Source organism: Alligator sinensis, unplaced genomic scaffold (genome assembly GCF_000455745.1).
Source record: "Alligator sinensis unplaced genomic scaffold, ASM45574v1 scaffold118_1, whole genome shotgun sequence".
Lineage (NCBI taxonomy): Eukaryota > Metazoa > Chordata > Crocodylia > Alligatoridae > Alligator > Alligator sinensis.
This window is the reverse complement of record NW_005841850.1, coordinates 4,902,686-4,925,819: the sequence shown is the minus strand read 5'-3', so window position 1 is coordinate 4,925,819 and position 23,134 is coordinate 4,902,686. Positions and strand designations below refer to the sequence as shown.

At 44.4% G+C, this 23,134-nt stretch overlaps 1 protein-coding gene across 7 annotated transcripts in view; it reads right to left on the bottom strand.

Moving 5' to 3' along the window:
• RAP1GAP2 (RAP1 GTPase activating protein 2) overlaps window positions 1-23,134 on the bottom strand; it is a 318,047-nt gene that overhangs the window by 110,971 nt on the left and 183,942 nt on the right. Inside the window, exon 1 of one of the 7 annotated variants that reach the window (XM_014522862.2) lies at window positions 2,759-3,279. The exons of the other annotated variants lie outside the window; for them this stretch is intronic. Within the exon in view, the coding sequence (XP_014378348.1) occupies window positions 2,759-2,865 (107 nt within the window). The 5' untranslated portion in view covers window positions 2,866-3,279. Of the gene's footprint in view, window positions 1-2,758; window positions 3,280-23,134 lie in introns of those variants that run through there. 7 annotated transcript variants of the gene reach the window in all.

The window sequence follows — 23,134 nt, the reverse complement described above, 5'->3', positions numbered from 1 at the left end:
AGAGATGAGGCAGGAAAGCCTCTGTCCCGAGCCCTGCCTCCTCTGCCTGCATCTGTCAGTTGGGCTGGGAAGAGGGTGGATGGGGAGAGCAGAGGCCCCTGCTGCACAATCCCCCCAGCTATGCTGACTTGGGTCTGGGGGGAAGGCGGGGGACCGGGGCCAGGGCCAGGCCTGCAGGGCAGGGTCCTCCACTCCCCGCCCCAGCTAACAGGTGCAGGCAGGAGGTGCAGTGCTGCTGACAACAGTGGTGAAGGGGATTGATGGGGGAAGTGGAGGCCCCAGCCCTGGCTCCCCCAAACTTAATCCAGCACAGATGGGGGGGCCCACATGGCAGGGGCCTCCGCTCCCCCATCCCCCTTCCCCGCCGCCCTGCCAGCACTGACACAGGGAGAAGCGAAGGCTTGGAGCCGTGTGGCTGTCAGGCAGGTTGGGTGGCAGAGGGGAAGGAGGAAAGGGGATGTCCCTGCCGCAACAAGTGGCCTGGACCCCCTCAGACTTGAGCCAGCACAACTAACAGCTGGCCGGGGTGGCGGGGAAGGGGTGCCTGGAGAGAAGGGCCAATCAGGGCCAAATCAGGGGTGTCCCAGCTACTGGGAAGTGTGCAGGAGCACCCCCAACCTGCTGGGCTCGGCCAGTGTAGGCAGCCTCTGTGCTCCCCCCACTGAAGGCAAACGTTTGTTCTGTTCGCTCCTGCCAAAACTAGGATGCTTAGAGGAAAGAGCGAAACTTGGATTGCTTCTGCCTTGGGCTTTCTGAATGTCTGTACCTGGCCTATGTGCCTAATGTAAACCAGCTGCCAAACCAGTCAAAGCACCTGTAGGCATAATAGCAAAGAAGAGTTTGAAGTTGTGGGTTGATGCAAGACAATGAGAAGGCCTTTGTAGAAATGGATGGAAGTCCCACCCTGGCATAAGCAGTGTTATTCAACTTTTAGGGAAGTCTGGCCCTAAGCAAATCACTATTTGCTATGTGCTTGGTAGAATAAAGGAGACAAAAGTAAAAAGACTGCTTGTGAGCCAGTCAGCAATCCTGATGCAGCTCATCGTATGAAAATAATCTGTAGACTGTAATAGGGATTAAAAAATAGGGCACTGCATTCAAATATCTACAGCCAAGTAAACAAGTTGTATGGAATAACTGTAAGACATATAGGATTTCACAGGATTGAGATGTTTTTCATCTATTTTTCCTTACTGTGGTATATCAATGATACAATTCTCTATTGCTTTTTATGGGAAAGTTTTAAAAAAATCCTTACAGAAATGGTATCATTTTCCACCGAATACTCGAGGACTATTCCATTAGGTTATACAGATGTCTATTCTTATTGTTACAATGTCCCAAACTGTGCAAGATGCCAGGGTGGAAAAAAAAAACCATGTCCCCAAAAGGTTACAATCTAACTCACTACTGGGTAAAATGACTGTGGATGTCTCTGTTGTGTCTGATGGCACTGCGTGCAGGTCTGAGCCTCGGTTTTTGATGTGATCTGTGCAAATAATACAATAGTAGGGATGGGACAGAATAGAGAAAAAGAAGGATTAAAGCAATAAGATTATTCCATTCACCTGTGTGCATGGTTTGGTGGTTTCGATCAAAACACCAAGTTGACGGCATCTTTCTTAACATTTTTTAACACTCTACACATCAAAGCTGAAAGAGGGGGAACAATTCAACAACACTTAAACGATAGATAGGGTCCAGCTTAAATCCACAAAAGCAACTCTAAAACTCTGTCCTTAAGTCAGCCGGTTGTCTAGCGGGTCTGGATACCATATTACAGGGATGGGAAACATAATACAGACCCTGTGTCGCCAAACTTGGGGAAAATGGGGTGGGCCTAAACTTCATCTCTGCACCGCCTTTATCAGTCTACCTATTTTTTTAAATACAGGTTCAAACAGTACGGTTCTGCCTGCCTATGTTTTTTCCCATATGAAATCAATAAAAGTAACTGCTAAGAAAAATATTAAGTTGCTGCGATCACTGTCTTGCTTTTCACTTTCAACTAAATATTAGATCCCCAGCCCAGATCTGAGTCCATATTTCTCGCTGCTTCAGCAACAAACTTGCCAGAACATCGAAGTGCTTAAGGAGACAGAGCCCTCTAAACAAGGACATGAAAAATCAAACATCATAAGCCTTTGAGAAAAATGAAAAGTCATATTAATAAAGTGGAAAAATCAGAAACGGTATATAACGGATGTCAGCGAACACAACATTCAAAACAGGCTGCTCCCCCAAAACACAAAGTTGAACAGAAAGTGCAATCCACAGCTTAATCAATGAATCTGAAAACCATTTGTCAACTGTTTCTCAGGAGAGACAAAGCTGTTAATCTGAATCAAATCAGTTCTACAAACATTGCAGTCTCGGGAAGAAAAACAGTCCTTCCCGGCTCTATCCAGCCCAAGACCTGGATGTTCAGGGTTAATAGGTAAACTTAGAAGGGATGAAGTTCAATCTATATATACGCCAAGCAATTATGAAAGGGCTGTAAGCACATACATGTTAGCACCATGCCTATTGTTTTGCTTTGGGAGTCATATTGCCAGCACAGACAATAATACATTCATCTAATCATCTGATCTAGTCAATGCAATCACGGAGACAATATATACATAATGCTGGCTTCACAACCCCCATTCGTCCCCAGAGCGAACATTTCATTACCAAAGACCTGGCAACGATGGCTTTATTTTTTTTTTTTTTACCCTTCAATAAAGAGAGAAAGATACTGAAGAAACTCGTGCTTTACCTTTTTTCTTTATTTTGCTTTCTGGATTTGTGCAACAACCCTATAAGTACAACAGCTGCTCGGATCCCTGCCCTTTTTGAATGCATCCTGTCAGCCGGTTGTGACATAGTTAAGGTGACACTTCCACAGGCTCTGGTGCCAATATTCCCAACCCTTGGCAAGAGACCTGCTTGGAAAAAAGTGTAATCCTCCCTCCCTCTCTAGCATGCACACTTCTCTTTCTCTTCCTCGCTGTCCTCTGCCTTGTTACTCCTGCCTGATAGGTAAAGCTCTTGCTGAATCAGGTGACTTCTCTCACTCCAGCGACCTTCAAGTCACCTGCCTCCCCTTCCTAGCCGACTACAGCCTCTGATTCTGCTGCTGCTCTTCTGCTCGGGGTTGCTAAGCTGCCAGCACACAGAAGGGTGGCATTTCCAAGTCAATTAAATCACTTTAAACTGTACCAGCCTCAGATGTGGTCATCCGCGCTCCGCTATCTGTCATGCCTGCATTTATCCAGCAACCTCAATCCTCCCCCCCCCCCCCCCTTTTTTTTTTTTTTTTTTTTTTTTGGGCCCCCCCCCCCCCCCCCCCCCCCCCCCCCCCCCAACCTTCTCAAAGAGCTGTAGTTGGGGGCTTCTCTTCGGCATGTGAAAGTTAGCAATAAACTAAAGCAGAGGCAGAAATGAGGCACGTTTAGCATTTTCAGCGAGCCCTGTCATTTCCTGGATGGTACCCGCGAGTGAACTGAACGGAACGACCATGCGGAGCTGGGACCCACACGCAGAGACCAGCTTTTAGATGTCTTCCTCGGCTACTGCTCATGCACGAAACGGGATCGGCACAAAAGCGGATTTGTGTGCGTGTGAGCGTGCGGTGTGCTTTCGGGAGCCGGGGGGCATTTCAAAGCAGCACTGATTTTATGCTGGGGAAAACAAAGAATCCTAACAAAGGTGGGTGTCCTTCGTTACTGGCGTTTGGGGAATTCGTCACTTGGCAAAAATGGAAATGCATGAGCTAAGTCAAACGGAGGGGCATGGGTTTGGGAGGCTCGCACGGCACTAGGTTTAACCAGTGGCTTTTATAATGAATGTAAGGATGTCTTTTTCCTTCCCTACAGAATGTCATTTGCCGATTGCTGCCGGGGATTAGATGACTTCTAAGAACATTAAATGAGCAGAGTCTTTATTTTTAATGCTTGGGTTCGGCTGTCACAACTGCATAGTGCTTATACTAAAGGTTTTAGTCAGTACAGTTTAACAGTGAAAATCAGTACTGAAGTTCAAAAGCACAGCCTTCAACATCAAAAAAAGCAGGAAGAGTTTGGGGTGGGGGATTGTTTGTTTGTTTTTTACTTTGCAGATAATCACTCATTTTTCCTTGACTTATTAAATCTTTCCCATTTGGGACAGATCCTCAGCTGGTTAACTTGGCATACTGCCAGCATCTTGTTCATTGTGCTCACAATGTATTTCATGAATAAATGTCCTACTCCGTCTCAAAATGTACTGAGCAGTTGCTGTTAACAGGTGCGGCAAAATATAGACCCTCCAGTTCACTCCTTACATAGGGAACATGTCATATTCCCTGTTCCAGGGTGTTTTTTTAAGTAAGCTGCAAATGATCTACTTCAGAGCATCAGCCTCAACACCTTTCCCTTGCAAAGTGTTTGTTACCATGGTGATAAAACATGCTGGTATCTCTCTACTTTCACCCCCCTCCTTCCATCCTCCCATATCACTTCCCATTCATGCTGGTTTAATTTTCACATTAGAAATAAACACGGGACCAACTCAGTCACTTTGAACACGCTACTTGCCAGATCCAGCCCATTGATTTAAGGCATGTGCAGCAAGGGAGCAGGTCAGCAAAAACCTAACCTCTACAAGAGGAAAATATGAGCAACTGGCCAAAACACCTAGAGTTGTGCTCCACTTTCCTCTACAGCCAGGATCTTAGACACTATAATAAACCTATTAGATCATCTAGTCTGGGCGGCCCCTTTAAATTGTTCCCTATGGTGTACTTTCCAAGTCTTTACCCAGTCTACTCCTACTGTATTAAGAAGACAGCCCCTTTGATAATAACAGTGAAGTTAGAGACATCCTCCCTACTGAAGTATAAGTATTCACTGGATACTAAGAGCCTATCTTATTTCCCAAGATACTAGGAGAGTAAGCATCTAGTCTCATATTCTTCCTCAGACTCCAAGGCCATGCACAGACCACTGGGCAGTGTTTGAACAATGAGATATTCATTTAAATTAGGATGCCAGGGCGGGCACGGGAGAGTCTCTTTACAGAGCAGCCTGACTAAGCACTATCATATATATGTATCAATCAGCAAATCATCTCTTTCCATGGCATCCTGCAGCAGCCTTCTTCAGCAGGTAGTTCATAAGGGCACAGTGGGAAACGCATCGATGCAGTAGACCTATTGGGTCCTGCTAAAGACAGTCCTGCTAAAGGCAGGAATACAACTGCCTTCACCACGTCGAGTACTAAGAAGCATATAGGAAATGAGATAAACCATGCAGAAACTTGCAATGAGAACTTGGGGATAATTAGCCTTAGATCTCCACTAACAACAGCACTTGAAAGCAGGGGATGGTAGAGGAGGTGCAATCAAACAACATTCACTCATAAGTCCCCTACATTAAGGTCTTGATAAAGAGATGCACATGAATCTAAGCTACCTGTAAGTGGGGAAGTCAATGATTAACCCAACAGAGGGCTTTCCCGGCAAAGTCCATAACAAACATGTTTGTTCAGGAGCTTTAAGAAGCAACACACAATGCCTGACATGGAACAGGCAGCTTTAATTTCTTCTTTGCCTCCCGATCTCAGCAGTCGTTCAAGGACAGTTCATCCATGTGAAAATGTGACCCTTGCTATGCTGTGAAAAATCACTGAGCTTCTGCTGAACTTCTGTGCAAGTGCTGGATGCACCTGGATGCCTCCGGGCAGCTTTAACTGCTGTACCCAATTTTTCAAAGACATTGAGAACACAGAAGGCAAGGGAGAAAGGGCCTCTTGCTCGGCTGAACTCACTTTGCCACCACTCTCCTCAAAAACTTCCACCTGCTGTTTTGACACCCATGGCTACATACAGTTTTGCTGGGGTGTGCAATACATATCTTGGAGGAGAGTAATAATAGTACACATCTACAACTAGTAGGCCCCCAAATGAACATATACATCAGTACTGTAGGGCAGCAGCTGGCAACCTTTTACGGTCATGGAGCTGGACTGACCCAGCTCAGGTCTGACATGGGAGGGGGCTAGCACCTAGCTGCTGCCACTTTTCCCCATGGCGACACGGGAAAATGACGGCAGCTGAAGCCCCCTGTCACCAAATGCTGCCCTGCATCCATGGGCTAGATCAAATGACTCCATGGGCTAGATCTGGCTCACAAGCCATCGGTCTAGAGTCACCATCCCCATAAACTGCAACGTACAAAACGTTCCTTCTCGTGGTAAAGCTCCCTCCATTGCAAGAGGAGATCCATTCCAGCACCACTCCAAAGTATTGCCTCTGGCATCTGACACCCCCCAGGCACAATTTCATGAGAGTCACACGTGTGAAATAGGAGGAACCATTAGGAAGTGCACAAAGAGGGAAACCCATACTCCACATCTCCGCATACGCACACCATAAATATTTGTTAGCTTGATATTCACCTTATAATGACTGAAATTCTTATACCTTCCCATGCTTAGTTCACCCAGATTCTTTGATGTGATTTCACATGCTGAAACACCAATAAAGCACCATTTTGTTCAGAGAATATGAACATGCCATCAAAATCCATCTCGAGGGAATGCTGCGTTTAAGATAATCTCTCATTACCCGAAAGTACCATGCTTAAGGTTAGCAGGATAATCTTAGCTCTGCCTCTTGTGCACACACTTCCATACAGTCTTGTTATACGATCACATTCATCACATTACACAGAAGCCCTGTAAAATTTCTTTGCAGCCCTGTTATAACCAACTTTTTACGCCACTTGAGCCACATCGCTGAAAAAAGAAATATATTCATCAACATGATTAACACCAGAATGGTTGAAGTGACCACGTGATTAGAGAATCATAGAAAATGAGGGTTGGAAGGGACCTCAGGAGGTCACATCTAGTCCAACCCCCTGCTCAAAGTAGGACCAACCACAACTACATTATTCCAGCAAGGCTTTGTCTAGCCGGATCTTAAAAACCTCCAAGGATGGAGAGTCCAGCACCTCTCTGGGTAACCTGTTCCAGTGTTTTGCTATCCTCCTAGTGAGAAAATTTGTCCTGATATCTAACTTAAACTTCCCTTGCCGCAACTTGAGCCCATTGCTCCTTGTTCTGTCATCTGCCCCCACTGAGAATAGTCCAGCTCCATCCTCTGCAACCCCCCTGCAGGGAGTTGAAGGTTGCTATTAAATCCCCCCTCAGTCTTCTCTTCTGCAGACTAAATAAGCCCAAGTCCCTCAGTCTTTCCTCATAAATCATGTCCCCCAGCCCATGAACCATTTTTGTTGTCCTCCACTAGACTCTCTCCAATTTGTCCACATCCTTTCTGTAGCGGGGGCCCAAAAGTGGACACAGTACTCCAGATGTGGCCTCAGGAAACCCATACTCCACATCTCCGCATACGCACACCATAAATATTTGTTAGCTTGATATTCACCTTATAATGACTGAAATTCTTATACCTTCCCATGCTTAGTTCACCCAGATTCTTTGATGTGATTTCACATGCTGAAACACCAATAAAGCACCATTTTGTTCAGAGAATATGAACATGCCATCAAAATCCATCTCGAGGGAATGCTGCGTTTAAGATAATCTCTCATTACCCGAAAGTACCATGCTTAAGGTTAGCAGGATAATCTTAGCTCTGCCTCTTGTGCACACACTTCCATACAGTCTTGTTATACGATCACATTCATCACATTACACAGAAGCCCTGTAAAATTTCTTTGCAGCCCTGTTATAACCAACTTTTTACGCCACTTGAGCCACATCGCTGAAAAAAGAAATATATTCATCAACATGATTAACACCAGAATGGTTGAAGTGACCACGTGATTAGAGAATCATAGAAAATGAGGGTTGGAAGGGACCTCAGGAGGTCACATCTAGTCCAACCCCCTGCTCAAAGTAGGACCAACCACAACTACATTATTCCAGCAAGGCTTTGTCTAGCCGGATCTTAAAAACCTCCAAGGATGGAGAGTCCAGCACCTCTCTGGGTAACCTGTTCCAGTGTTTTGCTATCCTCCTAGTGAGAAAATTTGTCCTGATATCTAACTTAAACTTCCCTTGCCGCAACTTGAGCCCATTGCTCCTTGTTCTGTCATCTGCCCCCACTGAGAATAGTCCAGCTCCATCCTCTGCAACCCCCCTGCAGGGAGTTGAAGGTTGCTATTAAATCCCCCCTCAGTCTTCTCTTCTGCAGACTAAATAAGCCCAAGTCCCTCAGTCTTTCCTCATAAATCATGTCCCCCAGCCCATGAACCATTTTTGTTGTCCTCCACTAGACTCTCTCCAATTTGTCCACATCCTTTCTGTAGCGGGGGCCCAAAAGTGGACACAGTACTCCAGATGTGGCCTCACCAGTGTTGAATAGAGGGGAAGAATCACTTCTTATTTTTGGATCAGGTTTTGAAGCAAAGTTCTTTCAAACTGCTGAAGAGGACAGATCAATTTGAAGAGGCGCACATCATTACTCTACATCTCCCCCCCTGTAAAATAAGCCCTATTACAAACTGGAAAGCGTAATAGTTTCTCAAATCAGACATTAAAATGTGCACTTCCATCCCATTGACACTATGTTATATGACACCAGTCTCTCTGAGGCAGCTGGCAGAACTCAAGTAGATTGGGGGGGGAGAAATATAATAAACCTTGATGCCGTCTTAATCATCCTTTAATGCAAAGAGCACTTAACTCCCACTGTGAAGCCTTTTAATAAAGTATTTGTTGGACCAACAAATCCTTTTGTTCTTGCTGAAAATATCTGGCTCCTCTCCTTCAAACAGAAATCATCTGAGTCTGACAAATTTCTGAGGCAATTGCAAAAAAAAAAAATTATTAGAACCCATTTTCATGCCAAATTACATCAAGTCTCTGGCACCTTATTACTTTACATTTAAAGGAGGGGGAGAAAGCTGATTTTTAAAACTTATACTTCTCTCATTAAACAGGCAGCTTTGAATTTCATTGAGTTTCTCTGTCTCTGGAGACACTTCCCTCCCCACCCCACCAGACAAGTTAAGTATCAATCTTCTCTTGTTTTATGCTGAAGTGGTTTTGTATTGATTTTTAAAGATGTTCAATTTTCTCATGTTTGGAAATAGAGAATCACTTAGGTAGCTACACTTAGCCAATATTTTCTTTTCAACCTAAATATGGCAAATGTGTCTACAGCATAATCAATTTATTTTGGCTCTCATGTTCAGCCTGTTTGTAATTTATAGGAAGAGAGAAGCATAATGAGCAAGTATTACTAGAATGGTACTTTCAAAAATGGTTGTGGTGAAGGCACCAGTTTGAAACCAGATCTCTAGAGTCCCAGTCCCCTGATCTCCCAGGGCTTCCCCATATGACCTTGGGCAAGTCAGTTCACCAAGAAAAAGGATTTGGGCACCTAAGTGTTAGGTGCTGCATGGCCTAATGGTTGGGCTGCTTGGAGCAGAATCCAAAATGAATGTGAGTGAGGCAACTAGGGTCACTATATAGTGCCCGAGGAGAGCAAGGCATCTCAGAATGACGTACAAAATGGCCAAGGCAACTGAGCCAGGAGCCACTGAAAATCAGCAAGTGCCTACAGCTACCTAATGGGGAAAGACCGGATGCAAGGCAACACTTCTGTCCACCCAGCTTCCAAGGCTCTGATGCCCCTCCTGAACATAGGAGCCTATCCCCTATCTACCAGGGCTCATTCTTTTCTTTTAAAACACACCCAGAAGAGGAAAAGGTGGTGCTGCTATCCCCCACCTATATAACAGCCCAATGGTTAGAGTGCCCATCCAGGATGCTGAACCCTGCGACTGATGAGGCATTTCACATGAAACAATCACTGGATCACACCAGAGCCCAGGGGTCCCAACCCAGTACAGAGTCATGCTGTATGCTGTACCCTCTCTCTGGGCTAATGAACCTTGAATTGTTTTCTGCAGCTGCAACAGGAAGGGTCAAGAGTGTCCCCACCCCGAACCTGCTACAGTCTAGGGCTCAGGGACCTTTCCTGGGAGATGTGGGTTTGACTCCTCCTCAAGCAGACATGGAATTTGAACCCAAGTCTCCCACATCCTGGGCCCACGATCTAAACACTAGGTACTGGATAAAACAAGCAGCAGCAGCATCACTGCCTGTGCCTGTCTCTTAAAATGCAGTGGCTGCCCCATTATATTTTGTAGGGAACCTTATCGTAAAAGGCAGCTCTGAAGATGCTGACCAGATGGTCCCCATCAGGGTTAAAGACAGAGGAACACCTACGTCCCGGATCCATTCATGGACAGAACAAGGTGCTGATCTGCTCAGACTAGAGGTGCACATATGCAGGGGAAGAACCTCGATGTACCTAGTGAACTATAAAGACAAGTGTCGTTAGGCACCTCCATAATTAGGCAGCAGTTGAGCTGGGAGGTTCAGAATCACATACCCATATGTGCGGGCACCTACACCCTTTTTTGGATCTAGTCCTTTGCTTCCGTGCCCTAGCTGCCTCTCACAAATAGGAGATGCTTTCTCTACTTCCTCCCCTGTTTGGTCTATGCTTTGGGGCAGGAACATTTTTTAGTCCAGGTAAGGCACTGAGCAAAATGGGGCCATGAGCTCAGCTGAACACAGAGCTGTCGGCAATACTGCAATAAAATCAACAACGTAATACCACTTTGGAGGAAAGCAATTCAACATTCCCATTTCTTTCCCCAGTCGCAGCTCAGATATTAAGTTTGAGAAAGTGTTTGCAGCAAAGGAGAGAAAGGGGAGGAAATGTCTTTTTAGGGTTTTATTTCCCCTGGGGGTATTTTTTTTAAACAACCCAGTATTTGATTCAATGTGTGGGGATAATAAAGGCAAGAAATGTTTGTTCTTCAGAACTACTGCTGTGAGTCAGAGTTAAAAGGCATCATAGCAGCAATGATTTAACAAACTCCACTGTGGAGGACTGATCTTTACTGGAAACCAGAAAATGCACCTCCCCAGCCAGACATCTGGTCCTCTTCAATCAAAATCATGGGCTGCACAGCACCACCCATTTGTAACACAAACATTTCTTGGTTTTGGAAGATGTAGAACAGTTCTTCAGCCAGGATAACTGGCAGCTCGTATCCGGGAGTTGATCATATTCGTTTCACGGAAGTGCTTGTTTCAGGAAAGGCCATTCTAGCAAATGTCAAAACAGGCATCTTAAGGATTCATCCTTGTGTCCACAGCCAGAGCGAAAGCACTAAAGAAAAGATCCAGCCCAGCTTCAAAACAGAAGCCAGCCATAGCATAGAGTGAGCAGCACACCACAGAGCAGTCTTCAGAGTGGTCATTAATTTATCACTTCCCTCAACAAGTGGTATTTCGCCTAAGCCAAAATTGTATTAAATACACCAGGTAGGTCTGGTGGAAAAAAACAGTCTGAAGGGTTCTCTGCAGCGCTCATATGCAAAGATAATATTGTATATGAGGGAGATTTCTGATCACAACATCCGGTGTTCTTCAATCGTCCTCTCAATGGTTCTGTTCGCAGGTAGGTACCAAAGGAAGACGAGCTGCAGTGTTTTTGTTTTCTACTGTCTGATGAAAGCCCTCTAGGGTTGATAGGTCTGGTAGGTCATTAAAGCCTGAGAATGAGTAGCAGAGGACATGAGGGCTCATTTTTTGCTGGAGTGCCCAAACCATTTTCTGCTTCTGCTGTCTTTCCTGCTGGAGGTCCATTGTGTTCCTGTATAATGCACGTTCCTTGATCTCACGCTCCCATTGTGAGTCATCTTCCCAAAGAAATGGCACATCATGCACACTAGGTAATGATTTCTGCTTGACAAATAGACTGTGAAATGGACTAGAGGATTCACAAAGGGAACCCGGTGCATAAAGGGGAATGTATGTCAGGTTGCAGACGGTGCTAAAATACAAGCCATGTGCACGTTCAGGCTGAGAGCACACTGGACAAGAGGAATATGGGGAAGCCCCACTTGGAGCCAAGGAGGAATGCTACTCAAGAGGTCTGAAAAAAAATCATCGCACATGAACCCCTTCTTCTACAGTAGCTTCTCCAGGGAGCACTACAGTGTGCTAGTGGCAGCATCCAGGAGTCCCAAGGCTGAGAAGAGGCCAGCCTCCCTCCATTTTTAAGGTGAACACAGTGCAGACAGCAAAAGGAGATCTCCTCTCCACTGCCTTTACTGGGATAAAATGGCCCATTGTCCACATAGACAGCTCAGGTAGAGACGGACATTACACACAAACTGGTTTAAGTGATCAGAAACTGGTTTAAACCTGTAACAGAACTGATGTTCAGTGCACATAAACCAGTTTGAAAATGGCTGAAACCAGTTTGAGATAAACCTGGTTGAATGTAGTATCAGATTTAACTAATTTGACTCAAACCTGTTTATGCAATGGCTGTCCCAGACCCCTCGCTGGTGTAAGTTAAACCAGACACCCCCAGCATCCCAGCATGCTCTCTGGGCTGGGTGGGGCTCTCTACTCCACAGTATGGCTGGCCCCTTCCATCTGCTCCCTGGCTGGAGCTCCAGCAGAGACTTGTAGACACAGCAGGGTCTGCATGGCTTCCCCCTGCCCTCCCCCTTTCGCCCCACTGCTCACTGCTTAAGCAGGAATCCCCCCCTCCCTCCTATCTCCCACAGCACAGCCCCCATCCCCATGGCCCCTAGGCACATGGTATGCTAGCTAATGCTGAGAGGTGTCTGTGTGTGTGTCTCTCCATTTCACTGGGACAGGTAGACAGAACACTGATGGCTTAGGGCTATTTGGAGCTAATCAACAGGTCAGCAGGTAAGCTGTTTAAGAAGAGTTTGAAGTAATAGAGAGAGCCTATTGTTTTGCTGATGAGGTGATAATCACTGTTATCACTGCTTGCTCGCCTGTCAGTTTGCTGCAGACAGTATGAAGAAGCAGGGAGAGGGAGATAGAAAAGCTCCGTATCATCAACAGATGCATGCACTGCACACACCCCCACCCTTACCTCAGAGTGCTAGCAGGGGCCAGGGGTCTGGCAACACTCCTGCCCCTTGAGCAGCCATCGGGGAAAAGCCTGGGACTATGCAGGCAGACTTCCCTAATCAGAGGTCCTGCAGGGGCCTGGCCATGCCCCACCCCCTCAGCTTAGTGTTGTGCAAGGGAAGGGAGGGCTACTCTAACGCCCCCCAGCTTCTAGCCTGAGCCACTGCAGGCATGTGCCTGAATTTTCTCAGTCCAGAGAGAATGTTTATCCAGTTACAAACCAGTTCAGCCTAGCCAGGTTAGACAAGAATGAATCAATTCAGGCTCAGGCTTTTTGAATGTCTGTCCCTAACCCTCAAGACCTTATGCTGCATTTAGACCTCGAATGAGACGTAAGTGGTGCACAGGCACAAACCATGACCCTGCTGAGGTGAGAAATTTCAACCATAAAGCCTGGGGCATTCAGAGGTGTTTTATGAGGAATGGACTGTTTACTGAGAGAGGAGGGAGATAGTTGTAAGAAATGAATTCATCTGAAAAGCCAGAAGACAACACTTCCTATCTTCTCCTTGATTAAGAGTCCCAGCTGGGCCAGCCCCCCTGATATAATGTCATGCAATGTAGTTCTGTGACTAGGGCAATCAGCAGGGATTCGAGACCCCAGTGTCTATTGTCAGCTCTAGGCAAGATGGTGGGTTAATGACCTTGGACAAGTTACTGTCGCTGTCTTAGTTCCTCTAGCTAAGTTTCCTATGATCTGTACAAAAAGGCTCCAAACATCTCCTTTGTTAATAGTTTTGAGATCTACACAGTGCCTGAACCAAGGCATTGCATGGCCTCATGTGGCCTTTTCTTTTTTTAATTGGTTTTTTTAACACTGTCCTTTTTAACGATTAAATAACCTTTGAGAAAGACAGCTGCGATTGCTACATACAAAAAATAAACACCTGTTAAAAATGACATGACATTTATGCTTCGGGCAAAACAGTTCTGCAACTAAACAACTATTTTAATTCAAAGGGTGTTAAGGAGAAATTCATTTTAAGTTTGGACAATTACATGCCATGATTAATACATCATTTGGATGACTGGATCATTGTTGCAAATCTTGGCATTTTCTTTTGGGCACTAGGACTGCCCACTCTGAAAAAAAAAAAAGAGGGATCTAGAAATACCACTTTGTGACAGGATCAAAGCTTCACCCACTAGTATTATAGAACCTCCCATGAATTATTGATTTTCTTTTTTTGAATTCTGGGGATTTTTTTAAGAGCCATACATTCACAGAATAATACAGACCATCATTTTACTGCAGCTGTGAGATTAAATCACAGTCAATTCCAAGTGGCCTACTGACTTCCCTAAACTGCTAGTGGTTGCAAGTTATGTTCAAGGCATTAAACGCAGAGTATTGTCATTTAAATATAAATAGCGAGAGGGAGCAGAGCCTAGTGGTCAAAAGCAATGCCTTAGGTGTTCTCAGCTAATGAAGATCCATGGACTCATTAAGCATTCAGAGATTTTAAGATGATCACCTCAAAGAGGTGAGCAGTGTAAGTATTGTGCGTAGTACAAGGCAAAATACCATATGGCACCACCATAAGAAGACAAAGTAATTGGACCTAATCCTAATGTCCTTACTCAAAACTCTACATGCTGGCTCTGAAGGACGCAAACCCTGAGGAAGAATGAAGATCACAAAGCAGGAATTAAAAAGGACAAACTCGCAGCCTGCGTTCAGACACCAAAAGCCTTAACCAGACAATGGCTGCCCAGGAGAGCCCGCCTACCTTTGTACACATATAGCAGGATGTCTTTTGGCAAACAGGATGATCAAAGGACTAGAAATGGAGAGGAGAGGAACAAGAAAAGGGTATACATGACAGACAAAAATTAGGGCCCGACATTGCACAGGAGGAGTCCATCACATTCCTGTGTTATCTGGCATAGGAGAAAGAGAGATTGGCCAGCTTGGATACAATGAGAAAAGTGATTGAGATTGTTTCAGCTACGCAGGCAGAAAAGTACAAGAGTGCATCCAATTTTCAGAAGAGCATCACAAGAAACCTATTTCAGTTCTTCATGATACGTTATAGACAGGCTGAGGTAACCCAGATTGCTGATTTTATGGCTCCAGTAAAAAATAGCACGTACTAGAAGATGGGAAGCAGCTATTCTTCTCTTGACGGAAAATTTTCCTATGCAGTCAGGGGACTTGAATATAGTCAAGGACGCCAATCCTGTGATGCTGCAAGGACCAAGGATATGGTAGCGTGAACTAAAGGAATTGATTTACATGAAAGGTGGATGTAAAATAAAAGGAAAATAAACAGACACCTAGGACTTGATTTTCCAGGCCTTGTGCTTGGTAGAGTCTTTTACTTTCAGTTCAGCCTGTGTTCTCTACCCACTTTTTACAGGTGAAAGAACAAAAAGGGTTTAAAGCAGCAGAAAAATATGCCTTCTGATGGTATGAACTCGGACTGAGTTTGTGTATATCACAGACAGCCTGGTCCTGCAAAAATACATGCATGTGGACTGGGCTTTGCAAAAAAGCCTAAGGGATACTCAGCTGTCATTCTTCTATTGCATCTTCACAAGGAAAAAAGATGCATTATTAATTTGAGTTAAACACCACAGTGAAGACAAGACTGTTTTTTAATCCTGGAATCAGTTACCAGGTTGAGTGAAGATTATTAGGATCTGCCTTGAGAGGGTAACTTGCATTAATATCTAGAGCAGAATTTGATCTTGCCCATCCCCGTGTAGAAATGTAGATATTGCAACAGACATTTTGTCCAACATGGTTTTAAAATACCTACTTCACTCTTTTTTAATTAAAGGCTCCTGAATCAAATTTTAACTTGCTCTCTTCCAACGACGTCATTTATAAACACATCGCACACAGAAGATGATGAACTGTACATTCCACAATTTTAAGACTAAAAGGCAAAAAAATGTTACGCCTGAAGTCTTGCAGCTGGCCCATATGGGCCATAAAATGCAAATTGGAATGTGCCGAATTGTACTTCTTTGTACAATTGAGGCAGACCAATAGCATAAGCCAAGAGAAGGATTAGCATTGAATCATTTTATCTTGGTTTTTTTTGGTAAAGAAAAGAAAGACAAACGGATTGAAAAATCCAACTAATTATGCACAAACAATGGATATAAGGTCATGGAATAATGGTATCCTGGGAGGGAGACGGGTGACCTGCTGTCAGGAAGTTGCAATCATCCTCTCCCCTCCAGACTACTAAATGGGACTGTTTCTCCAGGAAGATCCAACCTATATGGAAAAGGGAGGGTAGAGAAAAAAGGAGCTTTTGGTATAGAAGGGTATCTATAGGGCCATCATTTAAATAAGTGGAAGGATATCCATCCAGCTACCTCTTGACAAGATGGCAGGACCAATCAGCAATGACATTAGTACTTTAACTTGCCTGGGTTCAAGTAAACATACATAAATTGCTTTGATTTGCATCAGTTTTTCAGTACTGAGTCTGGGTTGGGGAAATGTGCAACTCTTCCAAAACGCCCAATCACCTGGGATTGTATCGAAAAGCAGGCAAGAAACATGCATTAAACATGACAGATGCTAGCCCCGGGGTTCACTTGGAATTGGTTTCACTCTTGCTGAACTTCATCAAATCATCTTCTCCATGTTCAGTGGAGGTGGTGGTGGCTGGTCTGGGCTTTGCTCAGAGGCGCTGGGCAGCAGCCACTGTCAGAGGCAGCAGGCAGGGGACGGAGGGTGGTCAGGATTAGGGCTCTGGATGGGCTTGTAAGATCCAACCTCGGTTCTCTGCTCTGCCTCAAACCTCCTGCAGCTCATTCAGTTCCTCCGTGCCTCGATTTATCATCTGTAAAAAGGGGGTAACAATATTTCCCTACCTAAAAGACCCTGAGGACATGTCCATTAACAAATACATGTGGTCATATTTGGGGCTGTATAAATATCTAAACAGACAAGGAACAAAGTGGACAGTCTCAGGAGGTCTATTTCCATTTTAAGCGCAGTGACCTTACTGCCTTATTCCTGAGCTGGGTCTGGCCCCAGTAGCTAACTCCCTTCAGCACAATTACTAGGCTTCTTATGAAATAAAGGGATGCGATCAAAGTTGCTCCAAAAGGACAAGAAAAAAAAGCTCAGCAAATGACCTCTTGTTTGGCTACAAAGCCAAAGCGCCGTCAGTTTTCATTACCCAGTGAAAGCAGAACAGGACTGCATGCGAGTGCCAGTCGTGTTTGAAGATCAACAAAACTTAAGATAAGCTACCCGTAATTGCTGGGAAGCAGACAGCAGAATAGATGAACACATAATGAGAGGGGCTGTAACATGTGCACCCATTCTGTGGTCAGACTGGTTTCAGCAAGACCCTGCAGTATGTTTGGATTAATCCTAAAGGAAGACGTGAAGATCAGAACGAGCACAATATTGTTCCTGGATTTCTGTCTGTCTGTGCTTAGAAGCTTGGCTCTCTCTTAGGTGCAATACGTTACTTTTGGTGGTATCACATGACTCCCTCTTTCAATTTGCATGGCAAAAAGGTGAGGCTAATGAGTAAGGGTCTGCTTAAATCATGGTTTCACGAGAATCACAAAATCCAGGATTGTTCACAAAATCATCAGAAAAAAAAACACTTTATAACTGGCGCCCCAGTGGGAGCCAGTGGTCCTCACTGCCACTGTGGCTCAGCCTCTCAGCCTGCCCAAGAAGGGAACGTGCTGGATGGCGAAGTGACACAAAGGACAGCAAGAAAGATGGTCACTGTCCCCTTGGTTGTAGCCATGTTAGTCTCAAGACTAAGGCAGACAAAGTTCTTTGGGTAAATGTGATGTCTTTTATTAGACCAACTTCATAGTGGGAATAAATTGTTCTTTGCAAGCTTTTGGGCATGAACACCCTTCTTCAGGCATGGGGAGAGTCCTTATCGGTTTCACAGCCCAATCAGGGGGCCCAGTTTGAGTAGGTGTTACCCTATGTCTTTACAAACCGCACCAGCAAAATCTCCTGACTCCACCTATTTCCATTCGGAAGGGCAGCAATCCTGTTGGGATAAGCACAGACCTTTTGCAAGACCTAACATCCTCAAAAGCATCTGTGTAACAGGCAACAAACACATCTTAAGCATCTAAAACACATATGCACAATAGAAATATAACCCTCACTCTCAGTGGAAGCTTTGAAATCCTAACCACCCTGCTGGATCTGTTTTGTCTGCCTAACAAGTCCCTGCAGGCACTTTTGCAGACTTTAAAGCTCCAGTTTCAGTAGACCATTTAGATCTGAATGTAAGCAATGTTTACAATATGCTGTTTGAATGCAAAACAAAGCAATAAAAACCAACCACAGGAACTTATGCCTTAAACGGGATCAGTTCAAGGCACAAAGCAACCCTGCGGTTACGCCTGTAGCAAGTTTCTTCTTCAACCCCAGACACCAGCTGAGCGATTCAGATGGGCCCAGAGAACAGAAGACAAGAGGTACTTAAATCAACTAAGCTTAACCATGGACCTCGATAATGAAGAATTAGGCCAGTAAAGTCAACGAACCACCACCAATTTATCCCAGCTGCAGATCTGGAGGTATCAATGCTTTTTCTACCCGGATTCTGTAGAATATAGTCCCACATCGGCAAACGGCTAAACTCAATACACATAGCTCCAAATCTTCTCTTATACCCCTTTGAGGACAGCAAGAAACATTTCTGCTTTAAACAGCAAGCAGGAAATGCCACTTTACTGAAAGACGCATATGCAAACTGTTGTTATCAAAGAACAAAGATCCAGGGAAGCACAGACCTCCTCCAACCTCTGCCTTGTTTCCACCGAGGAGACTAGAGCCAGTCAAATCATTTGCTACAAATAGCTCATCATTGAAATTGTTTTTTTTCCCTGCTTGGGAACTGATCCCAGTTTCTTTTAGTGGATCCATTATTGCTGAATACCCAGTGGATAGCACGTGCGCAAGAATTTCGGTCAGAGGTATTTGTACTGCTCGCCTAGACAATTCTATTCATTGTGTGCGGCATGAGTTAACAAATGCTCAAAATGCAATGATAAAATGGTTAACATCTGTACAACACTTTGAAAACAAAAAGTACCATGTCATTGCTATGTTATCATGAGCAGAAGCACTTAAAAATATTCTGGAAATGTGAAGTCATTTTTAACATCATTCAAATTAAGGTAATAAAAGCACTAGGATAAATTATTACCCAGGTACTCGTGCATACCATGATGACTTCTCATTAGCCAGGATACACTGAATGGAAAAGTAGCTTTTTAAAGAAAGCCAGCTTAGATACTTCTGTACAGAAGTGGCATTAGTATCCCTTTCATGTTGCTGTATAGAACAGTAGGATGTAAAGTAAGTCAGACAAGTAATGCCTGTGTCAGTACAGTAATAAGTGAATTTGCATCAATTATTTTCCTCTTGGGTGCAGTGCATTGAGTGTTGGTTTCAGACTGTGGGACGTGGCCATTTGTGCCTTGATGCCGAAACTCATACTTCAGCACCAAGTCAGGACACCAGGATCTGCTGTTTGCCTTGCCCTAAAAGCTTATTCACATCATTTCATTTATATGAGTTGACTGCTGTGTAAAAAGAAGATACAAATATTTGCCTCTTTCAAAGGGGTGCTTGCTCCCTGTTTATTAAAACCCTTTGTGAGCCAAGGATTTCTTGCTTTCCACCTGTTCCATCTTCAACCCAATTTTTCCACGCAGATGCTAGGCAATCACTCCAAACATGCAGCCTGCCAGCTTTCCTGAAAGCCAGCCCTCCTATCTGTCCTTTATACGAAGTCCATATTCCTTGGCTTCATTTCCAGAGGTCTGCACAACTTCCTCGCTACCCACATCTCACCTGTTCTTTCCTTTGAGAACCCTTTCATTCCTTATGTCCTTCCTTAACCACCTTCTCTACTCCTAGCTTCACGGCACAATTTTTGGGCGTCCAGCTTGAGCTACATTAAAGGAACCGATTTCCAGAAAGTGCTGAGTGCCCACTGTCTGCAACACAGGCCCCTAGGTAGCATATCAAGTCAGGCACCCAAAATCAATAGCCTCTGCTGAAAGCCCTGATCCAAGGCTTCTGCTGAAGTCAATGGAAAGACCCCTGTTGACTTCAGTTCGCTTTGAATATAGCTCTGTCTGCACAAGACTAAATGTATGCACTTTCTGCACTCACTTTATAAAAGGTGCCAGCTAATTGGCAATGTCTAAAGTGGCTCATGGACTGTAATCCCAAAATAGCAGTGTGCTACCATGTCTTGAGTTTGTGTCATTTGGTATCCATGTTCTTTTCCTCATTATGGTGAGAAATTGGGCCCACACCGTGATATCTCAACCTTTTAAATATTCTAGCTCCAAATTACCTAGTTATTCATTTCCTCTTCTCTATTCCATCTGCCTATCTAGCGCTGCTTCTCTCTCCCAGCTTCCCCCCCCAACCTGGGCACTCGCACTGCAGAAGAAAGGAGACCAACCAATCAAAGCCCAGATCATTAAAGAGGTCACAACAATGCCGTACAGCATTGCCTGTCACAAAGCAGATGAGCGATTAGGAAAGAAAGAGCCTTCATCCTTAGTACCACAGGTCATAATGAGATGAGAAAGTGGGACTACATCAATCCATTCTCCTGGCAATGAGAGCAACGAAAGCCTAATGAGAATGGGAAATGGCACTAATGTAACCCATTCCCATTAATGGCCCTTCTAGGATACCGTATGCAAGTCTCACATAATTAGTTCTGCTCAGGATGAAACATCTACCCTAGGCACATGTTTCAACTTTCTTGGGACTCATTAGTCTAACACAGCTGTCATCTCAGTCAGACAAAGCCTTGGCATCTCATAGTATTAGAGCTTTCGCCAGCCCAGGAAGATTACCCAAATAATAATCATTTTAAAAGAAAATCTCAGAGCATCCCGGAGGATGTAAATTATTCAAACATGCTTTTTCAATAACCATCCCAATGGAAATCCACACGTTCACATGTATTAAAGCCAGAGGGTCCCATTAAATCATCTATTCTGTCTCCAGTATAACATAAAGGGCTGAGATGGCTCCCTCCACTTTCATTTAAAACATCACCATCATCTAGGAAGTTCTCCTGATTTTACATCTGTGACGACTACTATTACTTCTTCGGTAGCCTCCATAAGACACTATATTCATACAAGCTCTTAGATAAACTTGATCAGGCAAACACCTTGACACTCTTTACAAAGGACACTGTAAAAACCTCAGGACAAGGATCATTCTTTTTATTCTGTGCTTATACAGTGCTGAGAGCAATGGGTTTCTGGTTCGTGAATGGAGCTCCTAGGCACTTCCTAGGCACTACTGCAATACAAATCAACAACTATTTCCCTTTTATGCATGGGGGAAACAGAAGCAAAGGGAGGTAAAGTGACTTGCCAAAGATCACATGGTGAATCAGTGTCAGAGATGAGAGCAGACCTTGTTCAAAATGATAATGCCATAAGCAGGAATAAAACTGGACTGCAGTCTGGCCGTTCCATGTCTCATTCATTAAGTCTCTTAAAATAGAATAATGTCTCCATTCTGTTATGTGCAGTACATGCTAATCATAGGTAGGAATGGCAGTCAAACAATTAAATGGAAATTGCATTCTTGTTTGCTTGGGTTTTTTCCCCTATGAATAAGGCTTTCAGAAGAGACAAGTCCCAAGATTTCAGAATGAAATTAAATTAAATCAAATCAGTGGAGGAAATAAGTCTTTATGGTATGAGCAGTTCCTTTGCATTTTACTAACAAATCAGTGCACTAAATGCAATCATTTATCATTAATGTCACTAATAAACACTGATTAAGGATGCAGCAAACTAGCACACAGCAAAGCCTGATGTTTTCAGAACTGCAAGTAGCTTTGTTAGCCTAGATTCCTTCTCTGCCCCACTGTATAAAATCCTGAAGCCATTTTTCAGATAATATTTTACTCCATTGAGACCGGAATGACAACAGAATGAAAAGATCAGGTTCTGGCCCATTCATTTTCAATCATCATTGTCAAAAGCACCATTTAGAAAGCTCGCAACAGACCTGGTGCATCTTTCATATTAATGGCTGTAGCCTTAGAGGCCAAGAACGTGAGGTTTGCTTGAAAAGCTTTGCATAATTTGCAAACTAAGATAAGATCCTATGATTGGTCCTCATTAGGATAAAAGTCTCGGGTTTTGTGTGTTGCTGTCAACTGACCCAAATAAACAGGAGACAGATCAGTAATCACTATCAGAATAAGCCAGGGCTGCTACAGCACTACCCCTTTCGGAAAGGGGGAAGCTTGTGTCTCTCTCTACCCTGGAGCTCTGCACTCATAGAGGTCGCTATCAGCACTGGTTAAAAATGCTTAGCATGGAGAAGTGCATAGGGGTCCTTGGGGCTTAGGCTGCACTGCTGCCGTCTTGGGAAGAGGTGGTTTTACAGCCTGCCCGTGTGTTCCCACTGACACAGAGACACTCCCAAGCATGCCCCACTCCCATGGACATGCCAAACCTGAAAGTGGAGTAGACATAGCCTTGGGTATCAGGACAGGCAGGGTCTGGAAGCACAGTGAGGCACTCTGCTCTGTCTCTACAGTCAGTGATGTAGCAAATTTAAGCTTTCCTCTGATGGACGGACCAAAGGTTAAGGGACTTGGAACTTGAAAAGGGGTCTCCAGTAGGAAACACACTTGAATAACAGCAGACATCTATCATCCTCTAGGTCAATCCCAAATATATTGTGAGCCGGCTATTAAGGGGATGAAGAACAACTCACAAGGACAAGGATGTAGGAGCATGGTGGCATAGGAGCATGTAATCAACTGTAACGATTCTAGCTAGAGCTGGACAGGGAAGGGGGGTTAAGCACTGTTTCCTGGCTATAGAAAGGAGGAGCGAGACCTGCAAGGCAGCAGGTCTGGGGCAGTTAAAGGGAACTGAATCGTATCCCTAAGCTCATTGCAGATCTAATGCACAACTCATTAAAGCCAACATCAATCTTTCCACTGACTGGCTTTGGATGACAGGAATGTTGCAGGGTTACGGGTTTTTCCCCCGCTTTCTTGTCCCTCTCTCATAGCAGCCTACATGGAGCTCTGCTTTAGACCTTTGATTTAGCCATCAGCTGAAATTAGCTACACCTCCCATTTGTATTCATTAGTAGGAAGTCCAGCTGTATCCAGTTCTTCTCCTTAAAGGAGCAAGGCATCTCTCCATT